At 38.9% G+C, this 24,265-nt stretch overlaps 4 protein-coding genes and 1 long non-coding RNA gene across 5 annotated transcripts in view; 2 read left to right on the top strand and 3 right to left on the bottom strand.

The window, feature by feature from the left end:
• The window catches only part of LOC136264551 (uncharacterized), a 46,980-nt gene extending 42,488 nt beyond the window's left edge, over positions 1–4,492 (bottom strand). Inside the window, exon 1 of the mRNA XM_066059322.1 lies at positions 4,480–4,492. The gene's annotated coding sequence lies outside the window, so the exon portion shown is untranslated. The remainder of the gene's footprint in view (positions 1–4,479) is intronic.
• Positions 4,161–8,719, top strand: LOC136264552 (ER membrane protein complex subunit 4-like). Its single transcript, XM_066059323.1, has 5 exons — positions 4,161–4,307; positions 5,799–5,853; positions 7,153–7,345; positions 7,467–7,624; positions 8,583–8,719. The coding sequence occupies exons 1-5, from the start codon at positions 4,234–4,236 to the stop codon at positions 8,619–8,621; spliced, it is 519 nt and encodes a 172-aa protein (XP_065915395.1). The 5' UTR covers positions 4,161–4,233; the 3' UTR covers positions 8,622–8,719.
• LOC136264553 (uncharacterized) lies at positions 8,638–10,591 on the bottom strand. The gene is made up of 3 exons (XR_010705175.1): positions 10,466–10,591; positions 10,357–10,410; positions 8,638–8,817 (listed from the first exon to the last, which is right to left on the bottom strand). It is a non-coding gene; the product is annotated as an uncharacterized lncRNA (long non-coding RNA).
• Positions 10,559–16,714, top strand: LOC136264550 (large ribosomal subunit protein mL38-like). Its single transcript, XM_066059320.1, has 8 exons — positions 10,559–10,698; positions 13,246–13,347; positions 14,751–14,944; positions 15,517–15,595; positions 15,643–15,688; positions 15,870–16,028; positions 16,077–16,204; positions 16,480–16,714. Exons 1-8 carry the CDS (start codon positions 10,617–10,619, stop codon positions 16,587–16,589), a joined length of 900 nt encoding a protein of 299 aa, XP_065915392.1. The 5' UTR covers positions 10,559–10,616; the 3' UTR covers positions 16,590–16,714.
• LOC136264549 (DENN domain-containing protein 11-like) lies at positions 16,562–24,262 on the bottom strand. Its single transcript, XM_066059319.1, has 9 exons — positions 23,964–24,262; positions 23,654–23,753; positions 22,776–22,934; positions 22,020–22,137; positions 21,446–21,584; positions 17,585–17,713; positions 17,197–17,347; positions 17,073–17,144; positions 16,562–16,949 (listed from the first exon to the last, which is right to left on the bottom strand). The coding sequence occupies exons 1-9, from the start codon at positions 24,163–24,165 to the stop codon at positions 16,736–16,738; spliced, it is 1,284 nt and encodes a 427-aa protein (XP_065915391.1). The 5' UTR covers positions 24,166–24,262; the 3' UTR covers positions 16,562–16,735.
• Between the last annotated feature and the right edge of the window lie 3 nt (positions 24,263–24,265).

The following is a 24,265-nucleotide window of genomic DNA, read 5'->3' as shown; positions in this document are numbered from 1 at the left end:
GATGAAGATCGGAGTACAGAATTTATTGGAGTGCCACCCCCTTGTGTTATAATATGGTATTTTGGCAGTATGGTATGGAAGAGTTGAATAGACGATATGCGTACCGTAAATATTCTAATTCTCGCGTGACTCCTATGATGCAATAATACGGAATTTTGATAATGGCCAGACGTGGTGAACTGTATCGTTCATGGACTGTGGATCAGCTCAAGGCTTTTTTACGAGAGAGACGGGTTCCTCTCTCTGGAAACAAAGAGCAATTAGTTAGGAAGGTCTTGGATATCGTTGAAACGGATGAGTTAGAAGGGCAAATCCAGGCAGTGCCATTTCAACGTCTTGAGTATCCTTCGCCTCCTGAGTTTTCTGAGCTGTCAAATGATGTGACTTGGACTACAGATGACTTTCCACTGGTTTCAGATAACAGTGTTTCCACTTACCTAAAACACAAAGATGGATATACGAAGAACTTTCGAACAGGTATTCGTTTATGCCAGTGTGGACACTTGTTTAGCTTAGAAAAGGCCAAGTGCAATGATTTTACATATGTCAAGGCAAAATGCAGACCCACCATGAGGCAAGTTCCATCTTCCTACTGCCTATTCATTAAGTTAGATGCCACTCAAACTCCTGTTGCTGGTAACTGTAAATGTCCTGCTGGCAGCACTCAAAGCTGTGTGCACATTGCTGCATTACTGATAATGTTATCAGAGATCACTCCACAGGCATGCACGAGTGTGAGATGTGCATGGTCCCGGCCTTCTCAAGGTGGGAAACCATCTTTTTCTGCTGACCTGGATTTTGGAAAATCATCATCAACTGGTTATTTTCCATACACTGGTGCCTTGGCACCTTTAGATGGCTTACTACAAGGACTGGAAGATGCTGGTTGTGATACTGGTATTCAGTATTACTTTACTCAGGAATCAGACAGGAGCCAACAAGCGTTTCCATCACCGAGTGCCAATCCAGCATTAATAGACCCTCTGGACAAATTATGCGAGATATGTGCTGATCGTGAAGTTAATGTAAGAGATTTGGTTGAGTCATTAAAGCCCACTGCAGAGGATGTGCAGCTGATACAGAATATGAGTGTTGGTCAGCGAAATAATCCGCTCTGGTTAGATGCAAGGCAATGGCGAGTTACATCTAGTAATTTTGGGAGAGTATGCAACAGAGAATTTCGACACTCCTATCCTCCATCCTTAATAAAAACTGTCTTAGGTGACTATGGAACTCCACATTCAGCAGCATTACAGTGGGGATGTGACCATGAGTGCAATGCTATACAGCAATACATGGTTGCAACTGGTACCCAAGTTGAAGAGTGTGGTGTTTTCTTAAGTGTTGAGCATCCTTTTCTAGCCACATCTCCTGATGGTATCATTTTGCTTGGCAATGAAGAATTTAGCATCATAGAAGTGAAGTGTCCGTATAAACATCGTGACAGCTCCATTGAAAAGGCATGTGAGGATCCATCATTTTGCTTAAGCATTGTTGATGGTTGTCAAACAAGGTTAAAGTGATCACATGATTATTATTTTCAAATTATAGGCCAGCTTGCACTTTCTGGTGCAAAGTTTTGTGATTTTATTGTCTGGACAAAAGTGGACCTGCACACCGAAAGGATTGTACCGGATAATGATTTGTGGAGTGAAATGAAAGAAAAACTCACTCACTTCTACAATGACAACTTTGGGTATCGAAATTTTGTCTAGGTTGTATAGTATGTAATCAATTATTTTTGTGATAATTTAAATTTGGGTGCTGTATTTAAAAAGCTAGTCAATTTACATTAGTACACTATAACTACTTTATAAGTTTTTCTTTTAAATTACACAACGCACATACTACCACTACCATGTCATCGACTATCTTTCTGTTTGTACGGTTACATAATGTTTCAGTAAATATCTTGTACTCTTTTATCCTTCTGATTGCATTTTCCACCCTTATTCGCACACTGGCAATGCTTCGAGATTGTCTGGCCTCTTGAGCTGCAAGTATGCCTTCATTCAAAATGCTTGGTATTGTCAAGAAACACCTTTTCTGGGCAAACAAGTCACGTGTATTGTAGCCCTTATCAGCCAAAATTCTTTGCCCTGGTTTCAGATTTTCCAATATTCCACTGTGTTCAATGGTGAATCTGTCACTGCTATTGCCTGAGAAACCTGCAGAAACATAAACGAAGACACCTGTAAAAGTATCAACAGCAACCAAGTACTTGACGGTTGTGTGACTTTTATAATCACTATAAGATGACTTCTGCGTTGCCAGGTTGCTTGGTCTCTGAATGAAAATTTCAGTGCCATCAATTATAGCTACTGAGTTTGGCAACAGATCATATGGCGCTACAGATGGACCAATGCATGTCTGCGGCCATTGTATAAGCCTTTTAAACTGAGCACTCAGAAGAGGAATCCAGTGGTTTAAAATACGTGAAATAGAGCTTTGATCAACATTGAAGCGGCACGCCAAGTCGCTTTGTGAATGATTTTGCCGGAGCCGCATCAAAACAAGTAGAAGCTTTTGGGTTGGTGAAAACATTTCACTTGTCGTTTGCTTTCACAACATCGGCTGTAACCAGCGATCAATGCAGTCAAAAAGCTTACGTGATATTCCAGTGTACATATTCACTTGACCATCACTGAGCAAGGTAACATCAAGTCTCTGTATATGAGTATTAAGATATTGAATATGCTCCTTAAGCTTCATATTTTCTAAACGTAACTCTTCATTCTCCTTCATTAGATTCTCCACATTGTAGTCAACTCTTAATTCATGATTTGCCACTTGTAAGACTGGTAGATCTGGCCCTCTGTGTTCAGTGTGTGAAGCAGTTTGGCTCGGTTGGAAATCATTCCGTTCACACTGTTGTTGTGAGTGCTGATCAGTTGGTGAGTTGTCAAACTCCTCACTGTGCTGCTCTAAGTCCACAGTTGTGTCATTGCACCGTAGTGTAAGTTGACCAGATTGTGTACTATCAGACTCCTCGCTGAGCTGCTGTGCATCCTCAGTTGTGTTAATGCATTGTAGTGTGAGTTTACCAGATTGTGTACTCTCACTGAGCTGCTGTGTATTCTCAGTTGTGTTAGTGCATTGAAGTGCGAGTTGACCAGATTGTGTATCATCAGACTCCTCGCTGACCTGCTGTGTGTGTAGATTACTGTCAGCTATCAGTTGTGTAAGCTGGCCACTGTTATGTGTCTCTGTGTTTATTTGTGTGAGTTGGCCACTTCCTCTCCAATGTCCTTCTCTTTTTTGGTGCAGAACTAGTTACAGGATAGTTCCTTGGTCTTTTAAAATTAATTGGAAGAACGTCACTTTCATCTCTGGTAGGTCCTTTACAATCTGCATAATGTATGTTGCAAATTACAGCTTCCTTAGAAGGCTGCCACTTAGTTTGCCGTCCACCTTGCCTGGTAAGATTGATCTTTTCAATGACAACTTGTTTGACATGATCGGGCATACTATGAATACTGTGCATCGTTAAATACTGAGGCTTGGGACAACCATGATTTCGTGCCAATGGACAGCCACAAAGCCGATTTCCAGCGATATCTTCTGGGCATTTCCCCTTTTTATTGGTACAACCCCAAACACAGCACAGGCGTCTTGACATATTCTTCTAATCGTACGTTAGGTAGCTCTCAAGAAATGCTGCTTCAATACGTGACACCGTTGAGATTTCAAGAAATACATTAATTACGAATTCTCGTAAAATTTTCTACGGCTATTAGAACACGCATATCATCTATTGGTGTCCCTACTCAGTATTGTGTCACAGCAGATAAACTGTCATTGTGACATTTACATGCACTGCTCAAACATTTTGAAGTCATGACTCAAACATTTTTAGCACAACTCCTATCAGTTCAGTAGCGTTATTTATAGTGAATTGCAGCATCTCTATAAATGCATTACGTGGTGCCAAAATCCCACACTCAATAGTTGCATTCATGCACCGTCATGGAAGCTTTCGTAGGCTAAAATGTGATGTATAGTAAACAGCTCAAGCCATGCACCTCAGAAAACAGTGAATGCACGTATGGCCAACCCTTCCCCACAGGTTGCTCACTGAATTAACTGTAGCATTCACACTATTTAACACACCTTCAACGTGTACACGCGGTCTCCCTTATCGTCTATATAGTACATCAAGAACATCTTGACCTTGTGGTGTTCTAAATAACGCGCACCACACGAGTTGTTCTACTCTAACTAAAGCGCATCAAGATGAGTTCCAAGAGTCACAAGAACACTAATACACTATTGCAAAAGTGGAGAATAGACTTCCCTGATAACTCTAAGTAAGAAAATTGTGTTGTGGATGGGTTCTTGTTTGTTACAAGAACGTGCATGTTTGTAAACGAATTCTTTATCTGTGCTGTCAGGCAAGAGTATTTTATGTTGTGTAATCGACTTTACCAGTTAGGCACTGGAGGTGAACACAGAATGTTGAGCCTGTACAAGGTGTTTACTAGTCTCGCGTGGCCAGACCCTTAGGGGGCATCTCCAAACTGATTTTGGTACGCTTAACGTCATAATGACGTTAAGGGGGAGGGGGGTTCAGGCCATGACGTTATTAATTTTTATTAAAGCAGTTATAGTGTAAACAACTAGGAATAGAGAAAGTGATGTGATTAAGCAGCTGTACTGCTTGTAGACTATGTTTTCAGGTAAAGAATATAACGTTTTGTGCTATTGCCAATACATTGTTTTTATAGTGTGACATTAAGGAAGGAGGGGGGGGGGGGTCTGAACTTAGCGTCATTATGACGTTAAGCGTACCAAAATCAGTTTGGAGATGCCCCCTTATCAATTGGAGATTATAAGCAGCGTGTTACAAGGGTCTGGAATAGTTTGTGAACGTAAAAATTTTCAGCACATTGGTGACGATTGGTTGACCAAGTAACACCTAAGATACAAAGGGACAAAATACAACGAATCTTCCCTCGAATCTTTAGTCTGTTCTGATCGGCAAATCCATTCAAAATCTTTCGCCCCTAATTTCCTTGTAAACCAAGATGAACCGAGCTCGTTTGTCTATATTCAACCGTATTTGTTGAAGATTCAATGGTAGGTAGAACGCAAAACCCAGACGGGTCTTTAGTCGTCTTTCCCAGAGGTCTTCTACAGCTCATTCTTCAGTAATTACACCATTCTGGCGATTAAGAGATTGCGTGAGCCAATTAACACTCACCAACCACTGGTGAGAGCAGTATTTTTTAAAATCACGAACTATTCCAGGCTCTTGTAGCGCACTGCTTATAATCTCCAATCGATAAGTGGCTGCGTGGAAAGGGTCTGGCCACGCGAGACTAGGTGTTTACCACTAACCTAAGTGAAAATCTGAGTAACTGATGTATCAAATGAGACTATTTACCATGACAGTGTTCCTGCACTATATTTTTATATTTTCTATACTAAAGATTGGTAGCTTTTCAAGCCTGAACACAGCCATAGCAAACTGCATAAAAGCATACTTGTTAAACTTGTATCTTCATCTTTTAAGCTGCAGGTATAGTAAAAATGTGACTTGACAGCACACTGAGACATGTGAGCTGACACTGTACAAAATTGTTTTTAATGAGGCTGTAACAGTATCCAAATAGAAGATACGGAATAATGAAATATTTCAGTGCTGACAATGAGCAGATGCGGGTGGTACAGAGAATTTATTTGGAGTGGCCTAATGTCATACTATCAATTAGAGTTATTAATAGTGGTAGTATTTCACTATTATTAACTCTTGATTCTATTGTGTGGTAATATTACAAAACATTCTTATTTTTACACAGGAAAAGTACCATTGAATCACCTCCAGGATATTTGGAGAACTTTCCTCATACTGATGTGAGCCAACTAATAAGTTCTACTGTGTACATAAACAGTGGCGTAACTAAACCCAGGTGTCAGCAAATTATTAGATTGAAAACAGACATTTTGTATACCGCGACGCCAAGATAGGCTTGGCCAACCGTCACGCATCATGGGCAATGTATCAAAAATTTGAACAAAACAGCAAAGAAGACTTACTGGTCTTAGGTCTATACTCTAGAGTATCTCTTAGTGAGCAATAGTGGACCATTGATCGATTTGACTGAGGCACAAACTACCATGCCCCTTAAATTAAATTTCACGTACATACATTAGGATGTGGTGTTTAGACCATGAAAATTATGTTGAGCACATGTCCTAGCACATGGTAACAGTTATGTTATATGGCCAGCTTCTTCAGTGCTATTCTCTTCAACACTTCCACTCACTCCATTTAGCAAACGTGTGATGCAACAGTTAACAAAAGGATCGTCCATGCTTGAGATAAGTAACAAAAATATTAGTTACTCACACTAATTATTGTTCTATTATTAGACTAGCTTACTCATGTGATAGTGCATTTAAACAAAGGCGGTTAACCTTCTGCAATTGAGGCATGAGATATCACTGATAAACTGCACTACGAGGCGATGAATTGTTGAGAGAGTGGGGTGTAAAGGATCTATGGTCTGCTATATATTAAAGTAGAGGGGATTACTCTGAAATAGAGATAAGGAGTCAACTGGAATCTGTAATTCACTAAATTCAGTGGACGAAATCAGTGTGACCAGGAGTGTCTAACGTAAATAGCTTAACGCATTATAATATACTGCCAGTGATGTATAGCTCTACTTGATCATGGACGAATATGTTGGAGTACAGTTGAGACACGTGAGAGTGAGATGAGGCTCAATCTGCGGTGGTTACATTATTTGGATATGATATGATAAGTTAGCTATTACTACACTGTATGTTGGCTAGCCCATCATTGGGTCATTAGCCTTTTTGTACAATCATGACATAAAGTGTTCTGTGTGTGTGGGGGTGTCACCCCATCACCTTCTGGTAAGCTACGCCACTGATTGTACTAGGCTCTGGTGTCAGTCTAGTTCTAGTTACGCCACTGTACTTAAATAGAAAAAAATTGATGGACCAAAAGATTCCCAATTTTTGCTAAATCTGATCAAAAAACAGCTGGCTTTGATGCACGTATGTGCTCTTAGCTTGAAATTTTAAACTTTTCTAACCATGTAATTATGAGTATAACATGCAGTTATAATCAACTATCTTTTACACTAGTTCTTACTGTAATCAATTTTGATGTCTTACACACAGGACACTGCCGAGGCTTATGACTCAACTATTGTCACCAAGCAGGGTTGGGGTATAGCCTTAGGGCCATGGAAACAACTACCGATGAATTTATTTTTAATGTACATGGCTGGCAACTCGATATCACTGTTCCCTATTATGATGGTGGGGATGATGGCTTATCGGCCAGTACAAGCTCTGCTTGGTTATCGTGAAGGTGTGGCACTGTAATGTAGTAAGTGTGTGTTGCATGTATGTGGAATGCACGTGTGTGTGAGAACTGTATATGCATTCCTCAGTGGCACATGCAGTTCAGTAAAATACATCTCTCTGTGTAGTCTCCAGCAAACTGACTGGTGACCAGGCTGCTCTACAGAAATTCAGCTACATATTAGCCAACCTGTTGGGGCTGGCAATGGGCATGTACAAGTGTCACACTATGGGGCTACTGCCCACTGCACAATCTGATTGGATTGAATTCATGGATCAACGACAGGTAAACTCTAGAAAGGGCACACAGAAATATGGGACACCTTGTTAACTGAAACACTGGTCCATGGTCTCATTTGTAGATGTGTACCAATAATCGGATTGGCTATGGCTATCCGTTATTGACTATATCGGCCTTGTTTTTACATATCAGTATTGGATCAGTAACATGTGTAAACAAGTAGCAGATACAGATATACATAAACATCTATTTATAGGCACTTTTGATCTAGTAATATCTTAGCAATGCCTGTTTATGTAATGTCAATTGTTGATTACGGCCCCACCCTGTCACTTTTTAGGGTGCAAATTGTTAGAGAAAATGTCCATGCTATCATATCGGATCAGATTTGTTTATCAGCTTGATTATTATTTTATATCGACTAAAAGTCATATTGGTGCACCTCTACCATTTGTAAAAGATCCCTGAAATGATGATACCTATTTGATAGCATTTACAGAAGGCTTAGGAAGATACCTCTTAAATTTGCTAAATCTCTTCCTAAGAATAAATTATTATAAACACTCTTAATTGTAGAAAATTTTACAATTATATTTCACGTCAAATTTTATAATTATATTTCACGTCACTGCTCCCTACTCAAAAAGTTATGCATAACATGTTACCATGTGTCTACATGAATGTGTGATGATACATGAGTGTTACATCTCTAGGAGATCATGTAACTTGCATGGTATGTAAACCACATGTCAACTTGTCAAGTAGGGCTATCGTAGAGAAAAAAGAGAATTTTGATGAAACTTTTGTGGACAGCTGCTACATGTAGCTGAGCAAAAAACCATGAAATTTATATCCCTAAAAGCTTGATACAGATACACACTGTAATTTTGGGTACAAAATATCTTGTAATCCTTGTTTCAAAAACACATTTCACAGCTGTTGCCATTTTGTAAGCATCTGTGTACACTAGTATATTACACACATTATTCTTGTTTATTCATAGAGTTTGGAGTTTTCATCTGGTGGCATTGCTCTTTCCTGACACCGACAACAACTGATGAATTTCATACACACATCACATGATCAAATATAATATGTACAATTTTGTTATATTATTTTTCATTACTGTCATTGTTGTCATTTTTGCTTGCTGGAGGAAGTTTCTTGGTTGCTTCTTCAATCTTGTATGAACTAATCAAACCGATGACTGCATTTGATAAACTTGAAATATTAGGCACCTAGAAGAACATATATAGTGATAACCAACACTGCTAATTGTGAGGTATAGTGATAGGCAGACTATTACGCTTTTGATTATGCTATGCTGGAGTGCTAAAAGCTTGACATATTATGCTTAAATTAATTTTGTATTCTCCACAATTTGCTTATAAATTGTAGCGCATTTTTCTATACTAAGATTGTTGCCCATGGAACTACAGTTTACAAAATAGTTACAGCATGGATTTTTAATGATTGAGTAGTTGTAGTTGTGTCTATGTGTGATGCTTTAGACACCTACGTATCATCAAGAGTACATAATAATAGAAGAGGGAGGAGAGTGTCTAACTCTCAATATAATCCATACAAACACATTGCGCTCAAACCCTCCTACTTCAATCCATAAAACTTCTAGTAATAAATCAATACCTTTAAAAGTGAACAGAAGACTGTTGATATTTCCTAATTGAAGCAGTAGAAGTGCTACAACCTCCTTCATAGAGCAAGCCATTTGTCACCTTTGGTGGCTATAGTTGATTGCGCAAGGTCTGAGCACAGTGAGTTTGGTGAATCCACTGAAGTTAGACACTCTCCTCCTTACTCTATTATTATGTACTCTTGGTATCATGCTCTAAGCTAAACTAGCACAATAGCTGGGCTGGTACATACCCACTAACAAGATACTACACACATGTATTATGTGGTGAAATCGATGACCTGGTCTGTAATATTGATGTGTGCAGGTACAGTAGAGCAGTACCAAAGATTAAAAGGATAGTTTAAGTGATAAACCAAATATGAAGTGAACAGCTACATACCTAATGCATTTCCTGTACTACATTTCTTCCAGAGTGAAGGAACCCACTGTGCAACTACCACACCCTGGACTGAACACAGTAGCACATACATATTAAAACACTGCAAATGCGATGTGATTGTCAGGAATCATATTTAGGTGTTGCTTGCTATGCATCTTCTGTCGCTAGTTAGTAACAAGTATCAGTGATATTGGTGGAATAGCAGGGATCTGAGATTCAGCATCAATATTTAGTAGAGCACTTGAACTGGGGTGTCCTATTGTTTTAACCCACTTACAATAAAATCCAAGCAAGGACAAAGTTTAAAGTGAGGGGGCTGTGACTAGTTGATTCAACCTGTGCAATGTGCAAAGCTGACTCAGCATGTGGAGCTGCTTGCTCTTTCTAGAGGGGTCTGGGGGCATGCCCCCACAGGAAATTTTTGAAAGCTTGGCCTTACAATTAAGACTTGAAAGTATGTATGTATACGACTGCTCTATTAGAGTATATCAGTCTTTGAAGGTGGAGCCTCTACTAAAATAAAAGTGGAGGGGCTCTAACTAGCCCCTGTAGTCCTCCACCCCTCTGTAGATATGCCTATGAATCCAAGTGTGTGCAGCTTGAGGTTTTGTCAGTGGCTTCTTTTTGCACACTGGTAAGAGATTGTTAGATAATTACAGACATCTCCTCCCAGAACTCACACCAATATCATATTTAATATGGAGTGACAGCCACACAATCAGTAGAGCTACTAGGGTTCACCTCATAGTTCTGTGCCAAGTAGATCCCTAGAATGTTTCCCATTCCTAATCCACACTACAAATTCCAAAGCACAAGTCATAAACACATTTTTAATACTAATGCAGCTCACCATTAATGAGAAAAAAGATGACACACGCGAAGGCATGGTCGTACGACTCGAAAATTAGACGTTTTTACCTTCAGTACCGTAAACTTACTGCGCTTTATTTGGAATAGAGCTCATTATTTAGAATAGTGACGCTTATTGGTTTTGCACACCGATGCAGTCAGGAAGACTTATTGGGCTATTGCGTTGGAGTAAAAGTATCGAATGTAGATGGCTCTCAACCACCAGCTGCCTTGGTATGATCGTGATGTAGTTTGCATTATGTCGCGTGTACACATGTGCACTTTACATTTATGCACCTCAATGCAAGGGGTAGCCACTATATACCTAAACCCAAAGGAGGTACGACACACTCACGTGAGCTCAGGATTTGTAAAGAGCAAACTTATTGAAAATTAGGTGCCAATTGAAAACTTTTCTTATCCGTAATGTAATGGAATGGTGAACCCTGCTGATCCCTAGTGGTTTGATATTAATATACAGGGCGATTGAAGATGTCGTCACGTGACGATGAGTTACCGCACGAAATGGAGGGCTAACACCAACATCAGAAGAGAATAGCACTGGAATTATATTCAATGTCTCTATAATCCCGTAATTTAGGCATAATTAAAGTATCAGTTTAGAAGTCAAAACATGTAATTAACATGAATTCTTTTTGATAGTGCTTAACGTATGTCGTACCTCCTTTGACCTGAACTATCTGCAACTGGGATCAAAATTAAATCAAGCGATTAAGAGGTAAATTAGCACTGAATCAAGCAATCAAGACGTCCTAGAATGTGGTATAATTAAGCTAGCTTGCAAACAAAACGAGAATTTACCAAAATATGTGCTAAATTATCAAGCAATCAAGGCAGTTTTTAAGGCAAAATCAAGTGATCAAGCTATATTTTCATCAATCAAAAACCTTGATCTGGATCACAGATGGATCTACAGAACTTTTGGTAGTGACCACCCCTTGTCACTGTCATGCTCCACCAACCCCAAGTCATAATTTGCTAAAGTTTAAATGACAAAATTTCCTACCCCTTGAGTAGCCTGGTACATTGCAGACCCTTCTGCTTCAGCATATCAATCAGTACAGGCAGTTATCTCTAATTGATAAGTTCCAGTCCTCGGCAATGGTCTGCAATGTAGCAGACTACCCCTACCCTTCAGGTAACTTACTATTTATGACTAGCCTATGCTTGTTGCATATACGTAGGGTGACAGCTCCAGAATAGGTACATTAGTTTAAATCATACAACAACATGACAGTATTGGTTGGGTAAAATCAAGCCCAAAAGTGTCTTCAGATTGACCTGAAACGTTTCCATCAAGTTGCTACAGAATTTTAAAAAAAAAAATTTATTCAATGGAATTTTCTACTGCCTGCCTGCCTGCCTGCCTGCCTTCCTGCCTGCCTGCCTGCCTGCCTGCCTGCCTTCCTGCCTGCCTGCCTGCCTGCCTGCCTGCCTGCCTGCCTGCCTGCCTGCCTGCCTGCCTGCCTGCCTGCCTGCCTGCCTGCCTGCCTGCCTGCCTGCCTGCCTGCCTGCCTGCCTGCCTGCCTGCCTGCCTGCCTGCCTGCCTGCCTGCCTGCCTGCCTGCCTGCCTGCCTGCCTGCCTGCCTGCCTGCCTGCCTGCCTGCCTGCCTGCCTGCCTGCCTGCCTGCCTGACGCCTTCAGTCAAGCGTAGTGGAAAACTGGCTACAGCTACAGCCCTAATTCTTTTGTAGAAACGTTTCTAGTTCGCTTAAGAAAAAACCTTTGGTATATTCTTACACTGCTTGCGCTATTGTCTTACCTTTTATCCTTCTTTACCATGGCCATCAGTCAAGGTTCTACTGCTGAGTGTTAATAGACTACAGTACGGCTTCCATCTACCAGTGTATATTACATCAAACTATTCGAATACATGTGGTCGTTGTGCCAAACTATTTGAACACACGTGGCTCACTGTTGATATTGATCAGTAAGAGCGACTCGCGGTGAACTAGCAATGTATAAGTCAATAAATATAGTTTAGTAACAATGTTAAAACTGAGTCGGATCATTCAGGTCCCGCTTTACAGATTATCGGGTCTGACCCCATGTGTTAAATTAATTAATGTAACGATGTGGCCATGTGATAACCATCATAACGTAGCCCTGCTTCTTTCATGAGCCATGCCCACTTATGTAGATTACTGTCTGTAGACATATGGTAGCCATGCCCATTCGTCAGTCTGTAGGTATGCACGAATCCACGTCCATTATTATCTGCAGGCTTATGTAGAGCCATGCTCACTGATCAGTTATTGTATGAGTCATAATCTAGTATATAGTGCTGTGATTAACTCTATATAATATTGTGACTGGTTTTGTGAAAAGCAGGCTATTTAGCGGTCATGAGCTTACAAAAAAAACTTCACAAACAAGTTTAAGAAAAAATTAGGAATTTTAAATCAGAGTAGGGACAATGTATAGTGCTGCAATAAAAGGTTTGAAACAAGCTGGATTGGAGTAGCTAGTACGTAATGTCCAAATACTGTAAAACAATAAGAAGTGAATATATCCCTACTGTGCATCTAATTTAAAATTTCTTTATACTTGTAATATCAAGCCATAGCGTTTGTAGTTTGTGCACATCCTCCAGTATTTGTTGTTAATAGTTATGTAAATCATGTACTTGTATACATTGTATAGCTAATTATTTATTGATGAGTGATAGTTCTTGTTGTATTGTTGTCCATCTTGTGAGCTCAGACAATTACATGATTCATAAGATCAATCCATCAAATCTGGTCATTTTATCGTTGACAGGTTCCCGAAGTTCAGCCAAGTTAGAACGTTTGGAGAGGAAGAAGATACTTCATGAGAATCAAGCTAGTCCTGCATTGGAAGAGTTAGCAAGAACTAGAAAATGTGAGAGTAATTGATTATACTATTATAATATTATGTTTGTAATTACACATCAGTTATGCATATGTGTCATGGTATTTGATAGGACAGCCGTTGGCCTAGTGATAACCCACACACTCTATGGCTTCTGCTCCACACCAGTTCAGTTTTGTGGCTAAAAAATACACTTCATACAGCTTGTAGTTAAAGTGATTGGCCCAGTGGATTACTGCTGGTGGAGCAGTAGATGTCTGCTTGGCTTAGAGTGTAGACACCTATCAAAACCCCTGAGGGAACAGCAACAACAAATTGTAGGCCATTGGAGAAAATCGGTATCTTAAATCTCAAAATTGGTTTAAATTTCTACTTATGTAGAATTACTACATACGTAAATGAAAATTAGTGATGAGACCACTTTGCTTTGTGACAACAGTTTTTCAGTATCCTGTAAATATCTTAAATCTTAGACTTCTTGATATGTGCTAGTTAGTACAACAGGTACTGTATATATCATTGCAGTAAATAACATACAAGCCTCATTGATAGAACTTATTGGATGAAGTGGTCTTGTTAATGAGGTCATGAAGTACACCTTAGTTATAGTTTGGGACCTACTTGACAAGGCCATTGCGATGAGGTGATCTTATTAATGAGGTCATAAAGTGCACCTTACATCCCATTCACACTAACTTCTAACCCGGGTAGAGCACGGCACAGCTCGAAACAAATTGCAGTGTGAATCAATCGAGCCGTGCCAAACTAGGTCCAGCACGGCATGACAAGGAGAGGTGGGCTGGCACGGGTTGGCCCAGGATGGGATACAGCATTCCGAGCTGGCCTACAATATAACTTGTTTGTGTTGGCCACACAGCAAGTATATTCTATGCTCTAAAACTGTTCTTCAAAATGGCTACGATGTACCACAGTTCGACTTTATGACAGTTACGCTCGAACGACGCATTAATATTCCTGGCAAAAGGAGCACCCACTAGCTTAACCATGGCAGCTATAACATTGTGCAACTTATTTCAGCTGGTTCTACACTTCTTCGCTACAATTCTGGTGCATTTTTATTTAGCGCCTAAATAATCAAAAGCTTGTGCACTTGTTTTTTAGCTAATTATTATTCAGCGCTTGCACTATCGAGCTTGTGTCAGATGTAGTAGTGTGAACAAGTGCCAACCCGAGTTCAATAGCCCAAGTTGATAACACTCTGGCTTGATAGTGTGAACATACACCTTAGACATGTGTGTAGACTGTTAGACATGGCTAAGGTGTGTTAGACATACACCTTAGCCATGTTTGGAATGGTCACTAATGAGGTGTCCATTTTAGGACTTCCTTAACATGGTCATTACATATGACGAAGTTATTAAAGTTAAGGAGGTGACCATTAAGTGAGCATTATTTTAGTTCTATCATTTCAGTGTTGATTCCATTGGATAAAGTTGCTGAGGAGTACAGGAGTACAAGACAATATTTTATGCACATCAAAACTATCGGGACACAGTTTGGGATATTCCGTGATGTGTTTGGGACATCCTTCCTACCAAAAGTACTTGCCACAATTAGTTATGGATCTCAACATGTTTACCATGGAAACATCATGGAAGCCAACAAGGTATGTATCCACTGGGACATGGTCTGTATGAAGAGAAGATGCTTGTGTTAGCTGTACAACTGTACTAACCACTCCTACTCTTGAAGTATGGTGGAAAATTGACAAATGTTTTAATAGAACAGTCATGTTACTCACAGCTAGTGATACACAATATTTGTGACCGGATTTGCGAAAAGGAGTCTTCCACACACATCCAATTCTATGAATTTGGAAGACCATAACTTAGTTGTCAAAGCACATACAAACTTCAAGATTTCTCCAGCAATTAACCTATGTGGGTTCTCACTACAGCCCAAATTTCAAGCCAATAGCATATTGTAATCTGAAGTTATTTATCGTCAAAATTGGTATATTGGATGTGTGTGGAAGACCCCTTTTTGCAAATCCGGTCACATTTGTTGAAGCTGTAATATGCAATATTGCCATGTGTTTCCTGGATTCCTTTTGACAGACATCTTTTATAGTCACAAAATATCCTAATAGAACAGTCGCCAATCTTTGGTAGTCTATGCAATAACTAGACTCATTGGAATAGTCAAGTAAAATTCATTAATGTAGCAATTTATTTCCAGACTGTCAGTCAGCCGAACGTGAAGTTACCACCTCATAATGATGATAATCATTTATGGACGATGATTATGACTAATCCAGGTGGGTTACCATAGCAACTTATAGTGGTGAGCTGTATTGTGTGGTAGATGGTAACCTCCAGGACCAGACAACAGAACTGCTACATTGGATGGTGTAAGTAGAGTGCGTATTATTTGTATGTTCTATTAGAGTGTTTTGATGTTTTCTTATGTCTGAAATACACCAGTTGTGGGCCTTACTTGTGTAATGTTCTACTGTTACATAGCTGTTGTATCCATGTCCTTTGATATGAGCTGCATACATATCCTGTACACACACTGGTTGTTGTACACAGCACAAACATCAGTGGTACTTCATTATCTGATGGAGTGGAGGTGTATCCTTATCTACCACCAATACCGCCCCAGGGTAGTGGTTACCATAGATACGTGTTTGCAGTCTACAGTCACAAAGAGCCACTCCCTTCAGATTTACTACCAGCAACAGAAAACTTGTAAGTACACATAGGACCAGTGGAATTCCTTCACATTGTTGTGTGTAGGTTAGAGAGAAGGACATTTTCCACTTCAAGGTTTCTTTCTGATCATGATAAAGTCATCCCATGTGGATATAACTTGTTCCAGACAAAATGGGACAGTTCAGTCACCAATACTTACAAGAATGTGATGAGTATGTGTACATCCTCTCTGTACAAGTGTCTGTGTACTGTAGTTCAATAGTATGTGTAGAAGTGGACAGGAAGACAAATAAGCCTAAAAAGCATTCTCTGCATGTCATTGTGTAAAGCACGTGTCTACTCTAATAAATTATTCTGACCTTATTTAGCAGGCCAGTTTACTTTGCACACAAAAGCCCCTGAATTACATGTACAGCATTGTAATTAGCTGTTTGTGTTCTAGTATGTGCTGGTCACAACATTTAGAGTTGTCTTGTATCTTCTATAGAATGGCCAGAGCCAGTGTACAAAGTGGAGAAACCACCATTACCTCATGAACTAAGGCAAGATGCTTTGAGAAGGAAACACAATTTGTATTATAAATACTTGTTGCTGTAAATGTTTCACCAACACCCATACACCACACACAAAAATACACTGTAAAAAATTTAGATATTTAGAATGTCAGTACATTTAAGCATTTCATGTTTAGTTTTTAAGATCGTACAATCTTGATTGAGAAATTGAGAATAATTTTCCTATGGTCACTCATTGAGATCAGGATAACAGCATAAACTAGTGGATCGTTGTACGACGATATCAAAGCCATACAACACAGCTAGATCAGACAAAAAGTTCCTATCATGAACCGCGTCCAGTCCCAAGTGTTCGATTGCCTCCACTGTCATAACATGATCGTCACATGATGAAACATCCATCATCGTACGGAATAACACAGTGTTCATCTCAGCAAAGAATCTATACAATAATATAAGTACACCTTACAACTTGTCTTGTCATTCTAGAATACAAAGATTAAGAACAAGTACTACCTCTGAAAAACCAAGCAACTAGTAGTTTCTAATAGGTATTTTCACTTACTCGGCAAACCCCAAGTCATCTTGTTCCATTCTACTACCATTCCACATTGCCTTAGTAGTGAGATGATTAGACCTGTGGATAATAATGAGAATGGTACCAATGGGGGAGGGGTAGTTATACTCACCTCAGGTTTACTAGATGTTCAAATCTCTCCCGATCTGCTCTGGATACTCTGAGCAATGGCTCGACATATTGTGAATGCGTGTGTATAGTACAGTGGTCCACAAATACATCATAGAGGTTTAGTTTTGTTTGGAATATCTTCTCTGTTGTACCTGTATGTACACAAAAATGAGTTAAGTTCTCAATATTTGGCAGCATAACATTAATATACTTTCCAGACACATGTTTTCTTAATTAAACAAAATTCAACCAAAATTTTAACTTTTGGTTTTAAAAAACTACAACCCACTATTAGAAGCAGTTGCAATACTACTTAAAAAAATGAGCACAACTCAAACAAAAATACAAACACATAGTAACTACACGTAGTATTACAATAATGTACGTACAAGCAACATAGGTTCTGGTGCTGTTCAGTGCCTCAATATCAGCCACATTGATATAGAATTGTGGATTATGTTCAGTCTGTATAGCCCTCCCATCCAGTTTGTGTGCAGTCAATAGTGCAGTACAGTATACTACAAACAACAACCACATGATCATCGCATGTAACACAAAAATGTCATGATTATACTGAATATACATACAGTGGTGTAGTTATATAGTTATATTACATGTTGACTCCAAGACAGATCAAACACTTTCATTATTACTAAAAGGCTGAAACAAAATGTCAACACACAGTGTGTAGACTGATCAAAGGAGCCACCAGGGCTGCATTTGCAATGTAGCCCAGTTGGCCATTTGTCTGGGTTACATCTGTTCTGTACATGCATATGTAGCCCGGATAGCTGATTATATCGATTGTGAGAATGAATGAATACCCATGTGATTATTTTGCCATAAAGTCACTTAGACTGAAATGTTTCGCCATCTTTGCTATCCTACAAGTTGGGAAACGTTGGGTTAAGACTAAGACGAGTACTAGTGCTATAGCTTGTTCACAAGCGTTTTGGCACATTAGTGATACAGACCACACCCACATTACGGATAACACAAACTAATCACTCTACAACAAAGCTTATCACTCTAGGCTGGTAGTTAACTCTGTACATAGTCCTTATATGACTCCAACATTCCTTGATCAAAACATTAATTTATTCACTTATCTGAAATTATCTGTGATATCCCTCAACAAAGTTTTCGTAAAAAATAAATTTGTGAAGTAGCTAGAAGTTACAAGGGTTTGCAAGTCTGTTAGGTCGCCAATAGATTTTGTAAGGGTTGTGAAAGGCCTATGAAGTGTTTGCATGTGATCTGGTGGGGTTTATGAAGCCACACATATAAAGCCTCCAATAAAAAAAAAACAACAGGATTGTCATTTAATGCTGGCTGTTTGCTTGTTGCTAGGTTACCCACTACACCTTGAGGCACAAAGCACAACCTTATATCAACAGCTTAGGATTTATAATCTGATTCAATTAGTAAACTCAACACAACAGGGCTTAGCAATTAGGCCCCACAATCAGCTCAGGAAGTCTTGCACGTAATGAATGTGTGTGAACCATTGTGATTACTTCGTTACTTTGTGCAGTGCACCATAATTTCTTTGTGAAAAACAGAAAGTATCGGATTTACTGTTTCATCACATGGAAGCACAACGTAGCTGAAGTACATGTAATGATACAAACTCTTCATTTCATCTTGACCGCTGTTTTGTGCACAAATTCAGTGCTTATCAAATTTCTGTACAGTTACAAAAAATTTTAACTGAAAATTTGGAGCAATACAGTATTTGGCTGCTACGAAAGTGTTACTTACATATTAGCTGTACTCAGACTCTGCCTTGTACGTATGCCCTCAGGCTTTGGGATTCATATCAGACAAAGCTCTCGTTATAACTATTACATATACACTTACACTTCATCATTCAGGCCTAGTATATGCATTAAAACCCACAACATTGTGGTGGTTGAGAAATTAGAAAACAAACATCATGTGTACATTGTTCAATCAGCACTAGTACATGTTATGTATGTACAGGAACCCATTTAAGTGCCTTGCGAGGCTTATGGGCTCCCGGTATGTACATACAAGTTACTATAGAATTTCACAATACTTGAAAGCTACACATTAAGCCATCTACTTGTCCAGTAGAGAATCCTTAGGAGAGGTCTGAGACCTCAACAGGATGTTTACTGCGGTGATAATTGAAACTGTTGATAATTGAAACTGTTTGAAAGGTTGAATGGCTATAGGCCTTTGATATAAAATTCCTCTCATTGTGAGTCCTTTGTATATACTATGTACATACCAATGCATTGTGTAAAAAATTGGCACATATCATCTGAAAAATTACTGAGCATTTATAATTGACATTTTGAAACAGTCAAAATTACACACATTGTATTTAATAATACTATTATTTCTTCACTCATACCAGCTTACAAACAATGCAGCAGTGTGGTACTAACCAAACTGTTTGTATATACGTACTGTGACCATCTTAACAAAACCCGCATAAGGTAGTTCAAGAAGTGACTTTCTTTAGAATACAGGTTATATCACTATATAGTACGCTGCTTATTGAAGCCATATCTAAATCTGAAACCTAATGCATTAAAGGTGACTATAGGGATTGCATCATGACTTCATGCTACACGACTTACCCCTCACAACTCTTGCTAATAGGTTTTATAGGCTTGAAACTTGCACCACTGAGTAAAGCATGTATAATTTGCATGATTGTTTTCTTGATAGCATGCATACTTTCACCCAATGTTTTCCGATGTTTTTTATTAGGAAAATGAGTTGGTGTCCTATTAGTAGTTGTAAAGGTATGGTAGCTTGTTTACACCTAAACACTAGTGGCTATTAACATTGGTTGCTATGGGACCCCAAATAAACAATGTTATAAAGCTAGTTTGACTACATGTAGACAAGCATCTCCCCCAAGGGTATAATTGTATCAAATAGTACAGTAATTGTTTAAGTAGGGATTGCTGCTGCTAAAGTGACGTGTGACATGTGCCGCCTAAAATGCCACCTTTAAATACCATCCTAGAAGCATCTTATGCGACAAAAAATCACTTTTGTGCCATAATATTAGTCCATCTAACATGAAATATAGCAATAAAACAAGAAAACGCTTACTGGTGACCAGATATAGATTTTTTTTTTTTAAATCGCCAAAACTTGAAATTTCGTCTGCCTCACTCACTCCACTCACTCACTCACTGACCACGGTCGCAAGCCTAGAGGCCAAACAAAGCAGCACACACACGGCCACCATTTTACGCCACAATAACAAACTCAACAGTGGAATGTGCTTTTCAGGGTTCCAACGAGTGTGTTCCCTCTGTGCCTTTTATCTTCAATCAGGTTGGTTGTCTTCTTCTTCAAACATCAAAACCATATCGAGGCATTGATTTTCCATATCAACACTTTCTTTCAGCAGCATATAGAGATGCCACAGAATTAATTCAGAGTTGGATTTCAGAAGTGCTTTAGTCCCGGTGCTACTACAAGAGGTATACTAGCTAGATATATGCAACTTTGCAATTGGGATTCCGTTTGCGATAGGTTCGCGACCGCACTCATCAAATAAAGATCTAGGTGGATTAATAGTGATAGAGTACGGAGACCACACCTCTTAACAATCTAACTATTTACTTAACGGTAAACAAGCCTCACCCCTTATTGGTCTAGCTAGCTGCACACCCCTTAAGGCTGACTCGAGATACTCTAATACAACAGTCACTCAAATGATATTCTAATAGAGCAGTCACAAGATACACTGTAGCTAGCTGTGCTACAACATAAAACTAAACAAACTAAAAATTGTCCGTTTAAAAATGAAGTATGGATCTATGCAATAAAAAGTTGTGAAACAAGAGATGAATGATGGTATTACAACATAGCTCAGTGGGAAAGTCCCTACTTTGGCATTGACAATTTTTAAAAATACTAGTACTAATGTAGCATCTCTCAGTCAGTCACACTTTTGGGATTTCAGTATATATGTAATACTAAACCAAAAATTGCTTCATTACTCTTGCTATCCTATAAGGCTGACACATAGCAAGAAAGGTCACTTGTACATACATCTGTGCAATAGCCATGCACAGTAGAAATTTCAACTGTCTGAAAAACACAGTATTTGAAACTGCCATTCAAAAAAAGCCTACAGTATATTCTACAATGGTATGGACAGACAAACAGGGATGGGAACACACACGCACGCACGCACACAAACTTAACAACCACATGGGATACAAACTATCTATGTCATACATGAATAAAATACTTACCTCTATGACACACTTCTCCTACAGGTGGAGGAGAGTAGAAGATCACTCTCTTCTGCAGGAGGGCTAGTCTCCACAACACAAAGATGTGTGGACCGAAGAACTGCATGAAATCACTGAAACAACCGTCTGGATGAGTGTGCTGTAAGTAAACAATAAATTTCAAGTACTATAAAATTCAACAATATGTTTGTCTTTTAGTTTTAGATATTGTGTGTATACAGTGTTGTTAGGATGTATGTTTTCACACTTAATAATTTGTGGGTACCTTATACGTACGTATGGACATGTATTCTTAGTATAAACTTCCCTTGTATGTTGAATTACTATACAATGTAATATTTATATGTACGCAAGCTGTGTATGTGTATGATAGAATAACTTTATTGTATCCACATAAGGTTTACCTACACACACAGAGCAAAACTATAGCCATACCTACCAAAGTGGTGCACTATAGCTATTCAGGTACTAAGAGTCAGTGCAGGCAGATTCTCCAAGGTTAGTAGTACCCAACAGACCATACACTATACTACACTACACTACACACACATCACACTACGCATACTATACACACCTGCATAGCTTGAGGATCAGAACCACTGGATGGTAGTGGATTAGGAACACGTTGCGGATAATGATGAAGGTATTCCTCTAACGAGCCATAATCGCCACCAGGCTTCTCCAGCTGAATCCTATAGTAGTACAATTAGCCACTCAGTCATAACATCATCAATGTTATCTGATATACTACATCATAGGGACAGGTAGGTAGCACTACATGTGCTTTCTGTTTAGTGGAAATTAAATTTTCATCTTAAACAGTGAAGTATAGTTAACTGTATAACCACTCAATGAAGGCTTCCAATATGATGATATCACACACTGCAGTTCATAGGTTAAACAAATATTAACTTTATAATTATCTAATGGTCGCTTAATTAATTGGTTAAACCATAATTATGATTAAACAAATCAGTAAACTGCATGTCTATATACTTTCTAGTAAGGTACATATAACCTGTTCTCTACCATTTTAGAACTCTGAAATATGATGGAGGGCAAATCAAAAGCAAGAAGGGCGAGGCATACAACAAGGCTTCACCAGACAATACTGGAGACCAAATTAATCTACTAAAGACAAGCCAGAGGGGTATAGACAGAAGATTCTGATTAGAGTTCTCAGTCTATTTATAAAGAGAAATGTGACCATGCAGATGTAAGACATTGTAACATATAGCTTTCCTTCACAGATTGTATCTGTCACAAACACACACACTTACTCACATGCAAGCACACAAATTAGTCGACGTACCGTACAAATATCACCTACCTCACTTGTCTTTGTAGAAATTCACGATGAAGATGAAGGTGACGATAAGTGTGAGACAGTACACCAACTGACTTCATCCTGGCCCCTCGTTCTTGTATACTGCTAACTGAAATCTTTTCATAACAGCTCAACCCATAGTAATCGTTGACCTTAAAATATCTGTGTGATGTATATGACAACAAACATTGTCTTTTGTAAATAGACAACAAAATACAATGGAACTTGTCTTAAATAGGTCACCTTTGGGCCAAATTTATTGGTTGTAGGCTGCTTTAGATTATAAAATGTCTCAAATGGAAGTTTAAGGTTGTATTTTTAAGGTTGTATTTCTTAAAGAGGTGGCCTTTTTATACAGGTAGCTGCTAAGACGGGTTCCACTGTACATGGAGAATCCATATAATGCACAAAAATATATAATATAGCACATTGAGTTTTGATATACAGTACACATACACACCCTCCATAATCTGTGCATTTAAAACAATTTGGAGACGGCCACTTTAAAATACCCCGGAAAATATTTCAAAAACACAAACAGCAATAACACAGAGCATGTAAACTTCTCCAGGAATTAAACAATTTCTACATCGTGTTGCATCACTAACTTCCCATACCAGACTAATAAATGAATACCTTTCTCTCACATTTAATGACCAGATAATTTATACAGTTGCAACAAAATAGGTAGCCTAGCTCATTTTGAAGACACCTGTAAACATGGATCTACTGTTACCCAAAGCATTACCATTTCATTTTTAGTTTCAGAATTCTTGGTTATTCCCTACACAGATCGTTCTGGCTCACAAGGTAACTACCACTATGAGATTGTGAAGTTTGCATACACAACACACATCATTAACTGTGGTTTGGTAACTCACATAAAATCTTTTAGTACATGGTGTAATCCGCTAGCCATTGACTTGAATTCTACCCCATCTAAGTCAATACTCTTTGGGTAACTCCACTCCACTGTGTTGCCTGCATAAACATTATCAAGTTACCAGTAAGTGAAATTTTATATGTAACAACATACGATACGGCTAGGGAATATAGTTTTACCAAGAAGGCTAAAAGAGTTTGGAGCCAAGCTTGAAATAAAACTCTGTTGAGTGTAAAAAAATCTCAAGCGAGGTGGTGACTCGGTCCCCACACCTCGCCCCCCAGACACTCTCAGGCCTCACAACTTACCGTGTTTAGTGTCGAACGTCACTACAAACACAGCAACCAGTTTGAATTCTTCTTTCGACTCATCATGATCTGTTAATTTCTTATCGCCACTTTCAGGGCTTAACGCAGGGGGCAACGTACTAAACGATTTGAGGTCGTAGCTATCCAAAGATTCGATGTCTACCAACAGTGGTGTTCTCTCGTCACTTCTAGCCATGGCCATTTTATGTTCTAATCACATAATCGCTACTAAACGAGTCAGAGCAATGAACGCCACTTCAATGTTTTCGTTTCTATGCTATTTCACGTGATGTATTAAATAG

This window comes from Dysidea avara, chromosome 8 (assembly GCF_963678975.1).
Source record: "Dysidea avara chromosome 8, odDysAvar1.4, whole genome shotgun sequence".
NCBI lineage: Eukaryota > Metazoa > Porifera > Demospongiae > Dictyoceratida > Dysideidae > Dysidea > Dysidea avara.
This window is presented reverse-complemented; position numbering and strand designations above follow the sequence as displayed.